Genomic DNA, 16,088 nt, shown 5'->3' on the forward strand with positions numbered 1-16,088 from the left:
TGCATTAAATATGAGCCATACAGAAGTTATTCACTTACCTGCTCCGTTGCTAGCGTCCTCGTCTCCATGGTGCCGTCTTATTTCAGCGTCTAATCTCCCGATTAGACGCGCTTGCGCAGTCCGGTCTTCTCCCTTCTGAATGGGGCCGCTCGTGCCGGAGAGCTGCTCCTCGTAGCTCCGCCCTGTCACGTGTGCCAATTCCAGCCAATCAGGAGGCTGGAATCGGCAATGGAACGCACAGAGCCCACGGTGCACCATGGGAGAAGACCTGCGGTCCACCGTGGGTGAAGATCCCGGCGGCCATCTTCGCAAGGTAAGTAAGAAGTCACCGGAGTGCGGGGATTCGGGTAAGTACTATCCGTTTTTTTTTTTTAAACCTCTGCATCGGGTTTGTCTTGCGCCGAACGGGGGGGGGGCTATTGAAAAAAACAAAAACCCGTTTCGGTGTGGGACAACCCCTTTAAATATATAAGCCCTTCCCTGCAATTCATCCAGAAATGTGTTAAAATAAAAAAAAATATATATACTCACCTTGTCCCGGCAGACGGAGTTCAGCGCGGCCGTCCTGCAGTGAGTATGAAGGGGGTGTGAGTCAGGCCTGCCCCTGATTGGCTCAGCGCTGATGCAGCCCTTCCCGACAATTCATCCCGCGCACGCCGGCAGCCCATTGCTTTCAATGGAGCGGCTGTATTGCCGGCTCCATTGAATTCAATGGGCAAACATCGTTCTTCTCTGCCACAGCTGTTACAGCTGTGGCAGAGAAGAATGATTTGTCTTCTATATGTTCTCAGTGGGGTCGGCGCTGCTGCCGCCGGCCCCATTGAGCGCATATACAGAAGAGAACAGGAATCGCAGATCGCAGATAGATGCGATCTGCGATTTCTGTTCTATAATTTATCGGACGAGCGCATAAAAAGCGCTCATGTGTCCGATACCATTGCAAAGCAATGGTTTTATAAAAATCGCCGGACGCATGCGCAAATCGTGCAAAAAAACGCCCGTCTGACTAAGGCCTAAGAGCTAATCACAGCTTGAAACATGTAGGAAGATGTTTTTACCAAAGTTTTTAATTTTTACCAAAGCTAGAGACATTTTACACTGTGCAGCTGCGGCTTTCCAATAAATACAAGAATCTAATACATTCTAGTGTATGATGTGAACAAGTTAACCATTTAGCTGCTGCTGTTTACTAAGAAGAAGGACATATGTATATGTGTTTGCATAGGCTGATGTGAGAAACATATGAAAATATATATACAATAGAATACATATATTATTACTATGATAGAAGAGGAAATGTCCTTATAGCCAATCAGCACAGCTAAGTAGGTGATGTCATAAACTTTTCTGCAATCTTGAAGAACATTACGGTGAAGTTTTTAAGTCGATGGGCTTCTTCTCACATCTTCTGGTCCAACTGATTGACTTAGGCATTTACTGAATATGATTGCCTCCATTACTTGAACTGTGATGTTTATCATAAAGGTGGTTTAGTCTAAAGGAAATCTGTCATGGTTCCCTTTAAGAAAATTTGTAGAGGAGAGACCACTGGCATCACTACTCAGTAACGGGAGCTGTGATGCCAGGAGTAGGGCACATGAGCGCCTGCAGTTGTCATCAGCAGTGCAAAGTGCCACTGTTGCCCACATGTACACAAAGATCATGGGGGACCACCAGAACTTCAGTGCTGGATCACCGGAGGAAACGTGAGGCGAGTGCTGTTTTTTTTTTCCACAAATGGCAGCAGTTTTTTTTATTTTTTCCCAAGGTTGGATAGCCCCATTAACTTCCATCACCCTCTTTAGAACTGATCATTTGAAGTTGTTTCTTGTAGCACCAACGATAATCATATCTCAAGGGAAATGTTTCCAGTGTAGTCCAATACTTCCCTCCTTTTCCTCATGTAATTCTATGGAAGACATAAAGTGTTCTGCTTATCTGGACATCCCACATAGCCGTCCACACCGGCAAGATAACATATGGAATGAGCTAGTGGTAAATACATAATGCGATATGTAAGCTCGTAGATGTCATCGAGTCTAATGATTTAGGCCGTATGCTGTTTTACAACACTGAAGCTGAGCTAAGGACCTAAACATGAATGCAGGTCCAGCAGAGCAGATGTAGTCGTTGCTGTTTTCACTCTAGATAGCAGAAAAATCTGCCGAAAATATCCTGCGTCTAATATTGTTTATTCCATACAGTTGGTGTTCATTTAACTATAAATGAGCCGGATGGATAGTCCGAGTGGTGTAACTAGAGGGGATGCAGAGGTTGCCGTCACACCCAGGTCCTGAGATGCCAGCTCACCAGCGTCCTGCTCCTCGCTCCTGTAGGCACAGACTGCGCTCCAGCACTCCGCTACTACCCAGCCTTTAGTCACACAGCATTAAATGCCACTATTACAAAAGTCTACAGGTTTCTGTAGCATGCTGCGTCCCACAGGCCGGCTCTTGGATTTTCTGCATCTTGTTATGGTAGATTTTAACCCTTAGTTCACTTCACTTGTTTCAGCAATCACCATTCACCTTGTGGGGTCAAAAAGAGTACATTTTTGAATTTTTTGAAGTTTTTTCACTAAATAATCATATTTTTCTAACATTTTAGGAGATCATAAAAGTAGAACACCTCTCATTTTGTAAAGTTCTTTTAGGTGTTGCACATAATGCAAACTAAAAAACGTAACCCTTTGCAATCCAATTTTGGATTCAGGGTTTCCTAGGGGTCTTTCTCTTTCTGCCATTATACAATGGTGCCATCTGCTGGCTAGAGCCAGTACTGCGGTATGGGACATGCTGGAGAGGCCCCACGACAACATAGTGGCCAGTAATCTACAGTAAGAATACCCTGCCAGACGTCTTCCGACATCAGAGCTGAATAGCCTTCAATCAGAATGTCTTTAGATGTCGGACAGTGGATAGGAAAGGGTTAAGGAACGTAATTAATTTAATGGGGTCAGATATGACCCCCAACCAGGTATTTACGCTGTGTAGTTTTTGCTGTAGACATACGAGTGTGTGGCACCAACCACAACCCACGGCAAACTGAGATTAGGTAGAAGCACGCTGAGTTACGTTGCTTGTTTCAGAAGTAACACACAGCATTAGACGCTTTAGGGTCTTTTTTGACCCTGCCGGGTGAGTTAAGCTGAACTCCCCCCCCCCCCCATCGTTTTCCTAGTCACAGGCAGGCTCTGGAGCCTAGGGCCGCCTTCTCATGGGGCGGGATCACTGCGAGCATTCTACAACTAAATACCTACAGGAATTCTGCAATAGTTCTTCAGTTGCCAAATCTGCACCTAAATCGTGTGAATTTGGCCTTTTTTTTACTTGCGGCTGTGGAATGTGAGCTTCGTGTTGCAAGGGTTGAATTTCACAGCTTAAATAGACAAGCTGCGGATTTAGAATCTGCAACGGTTTTTAAAAACACTGTGGATTGATCGCAGAAAATCTCCATACCGTGTGAAGAACATTACTGGAATCTGCTTTGCATGGCTTGTACTGTAAATGCTGCGGATTGTCCACAGTGTTTACTGCATGCGTGAAGGCAGCCTAAAGCTTCGTTCACATGTAATGGATTTACTGTGGATTTTCACAGCAAATCTACATCAAATTGGCCTAAATTTTGTATGAATTCACTGTGGATTTCACCCCATCAGCTGAAAGGATAAAATCTATGGCTAATCAGCGCCAAAATGCACATTAAAATCTGCACCATTTGCTGTGGAATCGATGCCGAAAATCCACAAAGAAGCTTTCATATGCATCTGAATATTTGAAACAGAAAGCCTCGGCACCCAACTGTACACGTCTAATATACATTATGATCGGTAATTGCCGTGTAATTGCTGCGGGTTTGCAGTGAAGAATCCATTACAAATTGGCAGCGATTCCGTCACAAATCCATGTCCAAATCTACATGTTAGACATGCAGATTTTGGGGCAGATACTTTCCATGTGGAATATTCTGGCGGTAAGCACCCTGAGGCCGGATTCACACGGGCGAATGCACGTTTATGTGTGCATTTGGAAGGCACATCAGGCATTGTGTTCTTCTGTACGCCTCTGCATTTTACTGTAACCATGGTCCTAGCCATTGAAATGGCCAATTAGTGTAATTAGTTCCATATGTTCTATTTCCCTTCACAAATGCACTGGAAAATAGAACAAACTGTGCATTGTTTTGCATGACGGAAATGCGCACTCAAAATACGCGCATGTGAACAAACCCATTGAAATCAATGGATTCTATTTACTGCATACTGTCCGCCAGCTTTTGTGCGCACACATACACTCCTGAGGCTGTCCGAAAAGGTCTCTGCTCCAGATAAGGAGACCAGTAGTATTAGGTTACAACCACGAAAGGTGGATTTTCCACAACAGAACTTCTTTTGTGGATTTTGCAACAGATTTCATGGCTAAATTCTCATGTGCAAATTTGTTTTTAGATTTTGTTGTCCATTAGCAGTCGGTGGCAGCCTATGCATTGCAAAAGGTGCAATCCACATTGAAAAGCTGCAACATATTATGATATGCTGTGGATTGAAAACCAGCATTACAAGCCAATTCTGCTGTGGATTCTGTACAGCGTCTGCTGCTATCATAGTTAGCGGGTCCCGTTATATATTTGGAATCAGAGTTACAATTCTGACTGCATTTTGCCTGATCTAATGGTAATAATATATTAATTTGTAGGGGTCTTATATCAAAGTAGAAAATGCAACTTTTCTGACCAGCAGATAATTGTTTTCTTCTCTTCCAAGGTTTCAAGAATACAAAGTTATAGAAACCCTGGTCACCTTCTTGTCTGACCAGCCAGAAGAGGTCCTCATTAATGGCGTAGGAGCACTGGGAGAATGTGGCCAGGAGCCCGCCAATAGGGCCATCATTCGGAAATGTGGGGGCATTAATCCATTGGTCCACTTACTAACCAGCACTAACCAAGCATTGCTGGTGAACGTCACCAGAGCAGTCGGAGCCTGCGCATCGGATCCAGATAATATGGCGTAAGTTTGAAAAAAATGTATCAATGTGGAAATACTGTATGCAAGGAAATATGTCAAGGCAGGTTCTAGAACATGTGTTCTTCTATGCAGAACTGACTTCACATTAATGTATCCCAAAAGTTTGGGTGGGAAGGACACAAAAAACTAGATTTATAGGGATCGTTCTGATTAAATAAAACTTAAACTTCACCATAAAAACACTTCTATCAAGGCCTGTACTTTCATGAGATATGTATTAAAAAGCTAAGAATGAAAAGATAATAGCAAAATATGATTTTCCAAATAGCTGCAACATTAATTCTAGAGCCAATCAGTCAATTAGGGCTGTGAAAAGTCTACATATACACTACCTTAATTAGGACCAAAATTCAACATAGTGGTTTTCTCACTTTACTCACTGTTAGTAGACCCTCAGTTATAAGACTTGCTTTAACCACATAATAGTTTTGCCTAAATGGTGCTCAGGCGTGGTGAAAAGGACCTTACAGTTTAGTCTAAGCACCCTTCTGGCAGGGGCAGGGTCTATTCTAATGGCTCTGGCTCCACCCAGAATAGGACTAGAGTCTTGGCCTTCAAACAATAGCCCCTTTCTATGTGGAGAGAGATAGAGCGGGTTGGAGTGCCACAGTCAACATTGCCTTGGTCAATGTTGACTGTGGCACCTAAGTGGTTTTATGGAAAAAATAAACTTTTTTTGTCTGGCCGTCTGCAGCCCCGGACCTATTAAAAGGAATAGGAGAAGATCGCGATCCTCTGCCACAGCTGTGACAGCTATGACAGGGGATTCTTTTGTCCACGTGTGGAGTCCCATCATCACTGAACACTGTGGCAGTGCTGTCACAGTGTTCAGTGATGAGAGCACTTCCCGCAGGTAATCTTTATGCGCAGCATGGACCTTGCCACTGCACGCATGTTCTATCTTTTGCACGTGCAAAGATTATGTGCCTCTAAAAGACAGACACGTGAACACATCATAGGGAACTAATAGTTTTATCAGACGCGCTTTTTTTGCGCACAAAGCTGCATGCAAAAAAAACCCGCTCATCTGACTTTGCCCTTAAAGAGAAAGTGTTTATGACCGCTGGAACACGGGGCACAAATTTTACTGGTCTTTAAGGCTAAAATTAATTATGTCGCTAAGGAGTTAAAGAGCATTTATGGCGGCCAAGTTATGCACCAATATATTAACTTGAGACATGAATTAAAAATCTATAATACAAAGGTGGCATTTTTAGGAGCCTCTTTCCGATTTCAATGTGACTCATAAGGCGCTCTGTGGCCCGTTGGTTTCCATAAATGTATGGCGGCGGTGTAGATTAGCTAGATAAAAAGGTCACCTAATTCTCACCCTATTTTAGCTCCACCTTACAAATCTAATCCTCACCCTGAAAAGAAACAAACAGTTACAACAAAAAAGACTCCTGCGATTGGCGTACCAAGAAACACCAGAAACACCGAATAATAAATGATGTAGGGGAATTACAGCTATAGAGGAACCTCTTGTGCGATCAGGAGAGAATGATCATGAGGAAGTGATGAATCCTCCGTATTTAGATCAAATGTGTATTTATTGACACACAGTACAAAGTGCGACGCGTTTTGGATCCGATGTTGCTCCTTTTTCAAGCACAAATCAAACTGTGACAAAATGTCAGAAAGAGGAGGAGAGAGAAACAATTCCGCCCTCTTCATCGATGACTCTCTGCTATAGATCACCTAAAGAAGTTCTTTATAGCATAACAAAACTTCCCGACGTGCCTCCTCAGTCTCTGCGGGGCTCTTCAGGGGTTCAAGACAGAAAAAAAAATAGAGTAGAGCAAAAGATGTAAAGATATAGAAAACCCCACAGCCCACCGATACCGACATCCAGGTGGTAGGACACATCACAGCAGCTCCTTACGGTTAGGTAGCCGATCCCATCCCTCACCTGCGTCTTGTATCTCGTCATTCTTAGGTATTTAATGCCCATTTAATTAAAAAACCTATAAAATATGAAGGGCATTTTTTTTTGCTGTGAAGTTTTTTATTTTGTAACTAGCCTCTAATATATCTATATCAGTCTTTGGAAGTAAGCCACTGCTTTATATAAAACCATAGCAAGCGCCATACACTCTCTACAAACTGCCTGCTTTTTAATGCAAGTCATTCTGCAAAAATGAAACACTTATGCAGCAAGTATAGAGGGTCACTGCTGTGACCAGTGATTGGCTGCAGCAGTCACAGGTCCTGCTCAGCAGCAACCTGGAAGCACAGAGTGTTTGCGGAGCAATTTTAGGAAAACTCATTTAGGGCTCAGTCGGAGAAGCATTTTTTTGTGCATCACGTATTAGCAAAATGCATGTGACCATGGCTCCGTACAGACCACCAGCCTAATTGAAAGCAATGGGATGCAGGCAACACCTGCAGTGATTTTCGGGGAAGGGCTTGAAATATAAGCCCTTCTCTGAAAATCATCACTGGCTTGTGTAACAAAAATAAAAAAAATATTGCTACAGCAAAAATAACAAATTGTCCTCCTAAATATTCTTATTATTTGTCTTTCCTATTATTGTACAGAATGTAAGATTATAAGAACTATTCTTTGTAACGTATTCTAATAACAAATTTAAAACAGCATTATATTCCAAATTATTGCATCACTTTTTTGTGAAACCCTCATGAATCCTACAGTTTTTCTGTTATTTTTATTATCATTGCATTTACATTGTTTCATATTTTTTTGAAACTTCTGTTATTTTATACATTTTTTTTTGCATTGAAAGCACTATAATAATACTAATATATATATATATATCTTTTGTATATAAAGCACTCTAACAATACTTATTTGAATCGGGATGTGCCATGAGTAAGGACTGCTATAAATAAGTATAGATTAAGAATGCATATGGTAGATTTGCTTGGGATTTTAAATCAATTTAATCACCCCCCAAAATCTTGTCTGGGATTGTGAGCCTCGAGTGTGCCCCAGATCCAATTACCTCTAAATCACACGGAGACCGTTGTGTCACGGTGATATGTTTTTGCAGAACTTAGTTGTGTGTTCTCAGCAGATAATAACATCCCCTCGTACGCCTGAAGCCGATACATTTCAAGCCCACTTTCTATCTTTTCACAAGATTTCGGATCACAGCGTCTCCATGCAAAGATAGGATTGTAAGGGGGTATCAGGTTTAGTCTGGCCTGCGACTCCCTTTAAAGTCCACCGTGGACCCTGATGTAAAGTTCTGATCCTGCTTCTGACTGGTGTATAAACAGCGGACAGACGGTGGCGAGATGATTCTGACAATAGTCCCTTCTTCAGCTGTTCAGAAAGCTCGTTTGATTAGAGTGTGTTTAAGTAATTAGACAACGCTATTTAATGCCGGTCATGTTAGTTGGCCGCACATGGAAAACAAGTTAAACTTTATACCTTCCCAACAAAGGATGCACTGTGGTATGGAGGTTTAAGCCTCTATCAGGACTACAGATGCTTTTCCTTTCACGGACGGTCGACGGTTTGTAGAATGGGAAGCTGCGTGAAAAAAAAAAATTTAAAAAAACACACACATCCTCTTCGAGAAACGAGGCGCGGCAATAAATATTGGTTTGGGATAATATGGCACTTTAGAACGCGGCTCCGTTCTTGCCTTCGATTGTATCTGGAGGCCAACGAAGTTTCACAGCTCAGAAAAAAAAAAGTGCGAGCTTGTTTGTAGCTTTAATATACAGATATGGCGCGCGCGAACTAATAGAAGGGAACGGAAAGCGGTTATAATAACCTAAAAAAACGGGAGTTGGAATGAAATGTTAAATCCACAAGAAAGTCTGCGACGATTTCACTCTTATTTTTTGGTCAAATACAATTCTTCACAGTCGGGATCTTAGATTTCTGCCGCTCTAATTGATGTTTATTTCTTCATTGCCTGGCTGCGCGACAGGGTAATTGACCGATTAGACGGAGTTCGTTTGCTGTGGTCTTTGCTCAAAAATCCTCATCCAGATGTTCAGGCAAGTGCAGCGTGGGCCATCTGTCCCTGCATCGAGAATGCAAAGGTGGGTATAACATGTTAATTCTCTGCGGATACCCCGCAGCCATACTTTACAGTTCAGAGCTACTCGTATTACTCCGCAGTCTATGGAAAATCATTTTTTGGTGAGTGATTTTATACAAACCAGTAAAACGCTGCACATACGTATAATAAAGATAATTACAGATGGAGCAGAAGTTAACCCAATGCTGATAACTTGCAGAAGCAAGCCATCTTTACACAGCACCGAAAAGCTAGTTAAAAGGCAAATAAGTTCTGTGCCGCAGTTTAACCCCTTCATAACCTCCCACAGTAAATCTATGTTGGGCGGTCATGCAGCGGGCTCGGGAGCTGACTTGGATTCCGACGGTGACTGCAACCATCAGAGTTAGCTCGGTCAGACAAAAAATTGAGTAGCAAGTGTGTATATAAAAAACCTCGGCACCAATATAAGCATAGCCAAAGGAGGACTACTACTACCCTGTTTCCCTGAAAATAAGACATAGCATGATTTTCCAGAATTTTTGAGGATGCAAAATGATTTTTCAGGCTTTTTGTGGATGCTTGAAATATAAGCCCTACTCCAAAATTAAGCCCTGCTAACAGTTAATTAAAAAAGTCAATTTAAATAGTGTCCAGGTAGCTATACATGTAAAAAAATGTAACCTTTTTGAAGAAAAATAAATATAAGACACTGTCTTATTTTTGGGGAAACACAGTAGAACGAACTTTATTAAACGCATAGGAATATAAAACAGACTTATTCAAAAACAATTAAAACTACTGGTCAAAGCTCAACAGGATCACGGTGGTGAGCCTCTGTGCTCCTCTGACGCACCCATAAAAAGGGCAAAACATAAGAATATAGGGAGTCAAAAACTAGGAATCCACATATGTGTAAGACAAGGGCTGATCATGAAATACAACCTGGTGAATGTAATGTAGAACTACAGGTACAAGACTAACTGTCCTTGATAGAACAGATATTGGAAAAAAAGGTGTGATTTCTTTCATTGCTATTACCAGAGTTTCCTCTGATCGTGGCAGTTAACTGTTTAGATGCCGCCGTCAAAGGAGACCACGAGTTTAAATAGTCAGCGGGGGGAACCCTTCCCACGCCCTATTGGCATCCTCCACAATGCGATTAGGGAGTGCTGCAGCCCAGAGCCTAAATAGTAGAAGCGATTAAATGATCACAAGTTCAAGTACCCCGTGGGGACTAAATAAAAGTGTAAAAATAGATTTAATAAAGTTTTTTAACAGTACAAAATTTGAGAAAAAACTTCTCCCCATAAAAAATCTAAACAGTTTTTTTAAAAAGCCACATATTTGGTATCACCGTGTTCATAAAAGTCTGAACTATTAAAATGTAACAATATTTAACCCGCACTGTGAAAAAAAAAAAGACAAGATGCCAACATTTCTTTTTTGTGTGCCCTGGCTTCCAAAAAATGTGAAAAAAAGTGATCAAAAAGACATATATTTCTCAAACTGGTACTAATAAAACTTACAGCTCGCCCCGCAAAGAACGAGCCGTCAAAGAGCCAATCAATGACAAATAAAAGGTTACGGGTCTCAGAATATGGTGATGAAAAGCAAGTTTTGTTTTAGAAGAAATTTTATTTAGTTTTCAAAAACAGAAAAACGTAAAAAATATCTATAAATTTGGTATCACCGTAATTCTACTGACCCATAAAACAAAGTTCATATGTTTAGTGAATGCCATAAAAAGTAGTCTCTAAATATTGCGGTAATTGCTTTTATATTTTTATTTCTCCCCACTTACATATTTTTTAAGTTTTTCCGTACATTATACGGTACATTAAATTATACCATTAAAAAATACAACTCATCCTGCAAAAAGGCAAGCGGCATACGGCTCTGCCAATGTAAGAATTACAAGGTTACGGCTCCTGGAAGGCAGAGACCAAGAAACGAAAATAAAAATTCAAAAACCTGTGGTCCTAAAGGGATTATTTAAGGCGGCGTCAAGTTAAACTTTGCTAGACCTGTATGTATGTAAAGATATATTTATATAGTGAGAACCACTATTTTTTCCCAGATGTGTTGCTCTAAAGGACGGATCGTTGGCAGACATTAATATTAGCTTTTTTAATGCAATTGCTTTATGTTCATTTTCATGTCACATATATTTCTCATTGTTAGTCGAGGTGATGTTTTATGTGCAGACTATTGTTATTGTGCTCCTCGTTGTGGGCAGAATGTATTCCACAGCTGTAATGCAGCAGATTTAACCCTTTCCAATCCACTGTCTGACCTCTGAAGACATTATGATTTAAGGCTGTACAGCTCCGATGTTGGAAGACGTCCGTCGGGGTTCTCTTACTGTATATTGCCAGCCTCTCTGCTGTCTGAGCCTATCCAACGTGTCACCTCATGCAGTACTGGCTTTAGACAGCATATAGCGCCATTGTGTAACGGCATAAAAAAGAGTAAGCCCCCCTAGGAAAGCCAGGATACAAATTGGATTGGAAAGAGTTAAAGTTATATATTGCAAAATCCTTTCTAAATGCAACCATCCGAGCTACTGATCATGGAATCCCTGGTGCCGCTGAAAGAGAAGTGTAGTATTATATGGCACCCTAGAGGGGGATCTCGAGTGCGGCACCCCTACTATGACAGTCATATGCCTCCATTAGGAATATGGAAAGGAGTTCTTCTCCGAATCCCTTCAAGGGATGTTTAATTTAAATTTACCTTAAACTTGTGCGGTCATAAACTATTGATGGCCTATCTTTGAAAAGGTTTTCCAGCACCAAACTATTGATGAATCATCCACAAGATGAATTATTAGTAGTTGATCGGTGGGGGTTCATCGCTGAGGATAGGTCATCAGCTCCTTTAAGACAAGCTATCAATAGTAGATTGGCAGGGATCTGGTGTGCTGCCAGGCCAGTGTGCTCATGCACTGAGCTGATTTCTTCAAGAAGTAGATAGCTTCATTCCCACTGCAGCAGCCAGGCTTGGTATTGTAGGCCATTCACTCCAATAGGAACTGTGGCTGTAATACCAAGTCTGGCCACTGTATTTGGTATAGAGCTATGTGCTTCCTCCAGAAATCAGCTTGATGCACAAGCGCACTGGCCTGTTAACTGCTGATTGGTGGCAGTCCCAGGTGCTGGATCTCCGCCAATCTACTATGGGTGGCCTGTCTAAAGAATAGGCCATCAGTAGTTTATGACTGGACACCTTTTAAAGGGGTTTTCCAGAACTCCAATATTGATGACTAGAGGTGAGCGAGCACACTCGTCCGAACTTGATGCTTGTTCGAGTATGAGGGTACTCGAGATGCTCTTTAATCGAGTCAAACACCACGCGGTACTCGAGTCAATTGCACTTCCTTCCCCACATGTTTAATGCCATTTTTTAGCCAATAGACATGCGGGGAAGGCATTACCACTTCCTGCTGTGACGGGCCAGCCCTCTCCCGCCCCACAGTAGTGAGTGGCTGGGCCGATCAGGTGACCGCGGAGTACTTAAACTGGTCCCGCCCGCGGGTCGCCTCAGATGCATGCTGGCAGAGTTTAGGGATAGTGCTGCTGCTGATATAGAGACAGTATTAGTGTAGGATCCTGTCGTAAAGAACCCCAACGGTCCTTCTTATGGCTACTCTTCATAGTGTGCATTACTGTTGTGGCTGGCTGGGAGCAGTAGTACAGCATTTTTTTTTTAAGCATCTCGGGCTGGGCAGGCCATTTCAGCTATAGCGTTCTCAGTCTGCAGTGCATAACGCAGAGTTTAGGGACAGAGCTGCTTCTATAGGGAAAGTGATACAGTCCTGATCCTCCGTACAAGAACCCCAATGCTCCTTCTTAGGGCTACATCTGACTGTGTGCTTTACAGTTGTGGCTGGCTGGGAGCAGTAGTGGATCAATTTTTGTATTACGCATCTAGGCCTGTTCCCAGCCTTTCAGTAATAGCTTTCTCAGCCTGCAGTGCCGTACAACCAGCTCTCACCGTGAAACTGCACTCTAACATTTCCTACCCTGCTGCAAATGACTTCAGTTATACTGTTCTGTGTCTGCAGTGCATTAGACAGCGGTCTCACCGCTAAACAGTACTGTAATATTACTGGGGCCACTGCAAAGTATTTCAGCTCTGCCGCTGTGCAGAGCGCCTCACAATACCCTTTCCTTGGTGGGGTTGAGATCGCCGCAGTTACCAGCACTATCCACTGGCTTTAGAGTCTTCTCCCACTCCACACAGCCTCTATTATCTACAAGTCTCTGCGAACGGTAAATTACCCCTAGGTATCAGTGCAAGACAGCGGGTTAATTTTTTCGAGTCACAGCATAGACCCTTTGCTATCTACAAGTCTCTGTGTGCGGTGAATTAGCCACAGTTGTCAGTGCTGTACAGTGGGGTAATTTATTTGGGCCCTGCTCTATTCTTAATCCGCCATGAGGAGGAGTAGGGGTAAGGGTCAAGGACGCGAGCGTCCAAGTGAGGGTGTGGGCACAGGCCGAGTTCCTGGGCATGGTAAATTACAGCCGGCTGCTGCAGGATTAGGAGAGAGGCAAGTTTCTGGGGTCCCCAGCTTCATATCACAATTTACGGATCCGCGTGGTAGACCTTTATTACAAACAGAGCAGTGTGAGCAGGTCCTGTCGTGGATTGCAGAAAACGTGTCCAGCAATGTATCGACCACCCAGTCTTCTACGCAGTCCACTACTCACAGCCTAGGGACTGCAACTCTGAATAGTCTGGCTGCTCCTCCTTCCTCCCAGCCTCCTCACTCCATGAAAATGACATATTCTGAGCAGGCAGACTCCCAGGAACTGTTCTCGGGTCCCTGACATGAGTGGGAAAAAACGGTTCCTCTCTCACCTGAGGAGTTTGTCGTGACCGATGCCCAACCTTTGGAAAGTTCCCGGAGTCCGGGTGATGAGGCTGGGAACTTCCGGCAACTGTTTCAAGAGCTTTTTGTGGATAAGGATGATGAGACACAGTTCAGTTGTCTGTCAGTGAGGTAGTAGTAATTGCAGTAAGTCCGAGAGAGGAGCGCACAGAGGGTTCGGAGGAAGAGCAGCTGGACGATGAGGTGACTGACCCCACCTGGTTTGCTAAGCCTACTGAGGACAGGGCTTCAGAGGGCGAGGCAAGTGCAGCAGCAGGACAGGTTGGAAGAGGCAGTGGAGTAGCCATAGCGAAGAATCCCCCAACTGTTTCCCAAAGCACTCCCTCGCAGCAAGCCTCCGTGCAGAGGGCTAGGTGTTCAAAGGTGTGGATATTTTTTAGTGAGAGCGCGGATGACCGACGAAGAGTGGTGTGCAACCTGTGTCGCACCAAGATCAGCCAGGGAGCCACCACTACCAGCCTCACCACCACCAGCATGCGCAGACATATGATAGCCAAGCACCCCACAAGGTGGGACGAAGGCTATTCACCGCCTCCGGGTCACACCACTGCCTCTTCCCATGTGCCGCAACCTGTCACACAGATCCAACCCCCCTCCCAGGACACAGGCACGAGCGCCTCCCGGCCTGCACCCACACCCTCACCTCCACCGTCCTCCACTCCATCCAGCAATGTCTGTCAGCGCAGCGTTCAGCTGTCGCTAACACAAGCGTTGGAGCGAAAGCACAAATACGACGCCACCCGCACGCACAAGCTTTAAACGTGCACATTGCCAAATTAATCAGCCTGGAGATGCTGTCGTACAGGCATGTGAAAAAGGAGGTTTTCAAAAACATGATGGTGGCGACGGTCCCACGCGACTCGGTCCCCAGTCGCCACTATTTTTTCCCCGGTGTGGGATAGAGAATAACTAGCTGATCAGTGGGGGTCCGACTGCTGGGACTCTCACTGACCTGAGAATGACGAGGCAGTTGAATATCTCCTTTCGTTTCCTGAATTCAAGCGCTTGGCTATCTCCAGCAGTCAAACCAAACTTTTTACCCAGATGCAGCGAACTGACTGAACCGAACTCTTGAAGAGTTGGCTCATCGCTAACGAGGACTCGTGTTTCTGTGAGACAGGTGGGATCAGTGAGGCCCACTGCATGTGTGTGGCTTATAGTCACAGTCTATTAGCAAACCTTTCTAGCTATGGTGTCCATTTAGAGGGCATTAAGACCATTCGATATTTGGATCTTCTGTTTCACCACTCTATTACATATGACTATAAAGAACATTTTTTTTATTGGTATATGTAAATTGGAAAAAGCTGACGGCTTTACCACGCCAAAGAATAGGGTCAGAATTACATCTACCAATGCCGAGCACTTCATGCTCTTTATTCCTGCCTTTCACTATATTACCTATAAAATTAGACATTCTGACTGACAGAAAATCTAAAATAGAAATGAAAAACTGGAAATTTTGATAAAACCCATTAGTCCAGTTGACCACAAAGCGTATGCAAAATATATAGAGTCATTAACAATGCCACAGTGTTGCCAACGGCCAAGACTTCCCGCTGGTGCCAAATCTATATTTCTTGTGCTTTCCTCCCCTTATGTGGTTAATGATGTAGAGAGATGTTAAATTTGCGCTATTTTTATGCTGCAGTCGACACCCGTTAGTAAAACTATAGCTGGCACTGCCATGTCTTCTACATTACATCTCCCATACGAGGCAGGCGCCAGTCATGCTGCTATGTGGGCACAACATGTTGGAAGAAACATCAAAAAAATCCTGTATGTAGGCTAACATTTTAAGGATTTCTGTATTTCCATAACCACGACCGTTGCTTGGTCGCTCTCTGAACTTGCCTGCTCTGATATACCGCTACACACTGTTGCAGCCAATGGCGATACTACATAATAATTGGTCAACATAACAAAATTCTAGATCTCATTTATCACAGCTATCCTACTGAAAAACTGACTTTTTTTGCTCATAACAACCAATCAGTACTCAGCTGTCAACTTGTTTTCTTTAAAGGGAATATGTCATCAAATAGTGACCTCTTGTATAATTAGCGGTTTTATGTTTTTTTTAAACTTTTGTTGATTTTTTTTTAACATCTTCAATGTTGCAATCTATATTTGAATAAAACCCTGAAATCCTGTGGTTCTCCTACTGAGCACTAAGCTGAACAACAGTCTGATA

General features: G+C 43.2%; 1 protein-coding gene across 1 annotated transcript in view; it reads left to right on the top strand.

The window, feature by feature from the left end:
* Positions 1-16,088, top strand: part of ODAD2 (outer dynein arm docking complex subunit 2) — a 179,913-nt gene that overhangs the window by 123,223 nt on the left and 40,602 nt on the right. The window contains exons 16-17 of the mRNA XM_066585733.1: positions 4,763-5,005; positions 8,926-9,040. Of these exons, the coding sequence (XP_066441830.1) occupies positions 4,763-5,005; positions 8,926-9,040 (358 nt within the window). The remainder of the gene's footprint in view (positions 1-4,762; positions 5,006-8,925; positions 9,041-16,088) is intronic.

Source organism: Eleutherodactylus coqui, chromosome 12 (genome assembly GCF_035609145.1).
Source record: "Eleutherodactylus coqui strain aEleCoq1 chromosome 12, aEleCoq1.hap1, whole genome shotgun sequence".
In the NCBI taxonomy this organism is placed as follows: Eukaryota; Metazoa; Chordata; class Amphibia; order Anura; family Eleutherodactylidae; genus Eleutherodactylus; species Eleutherodactylus coqui.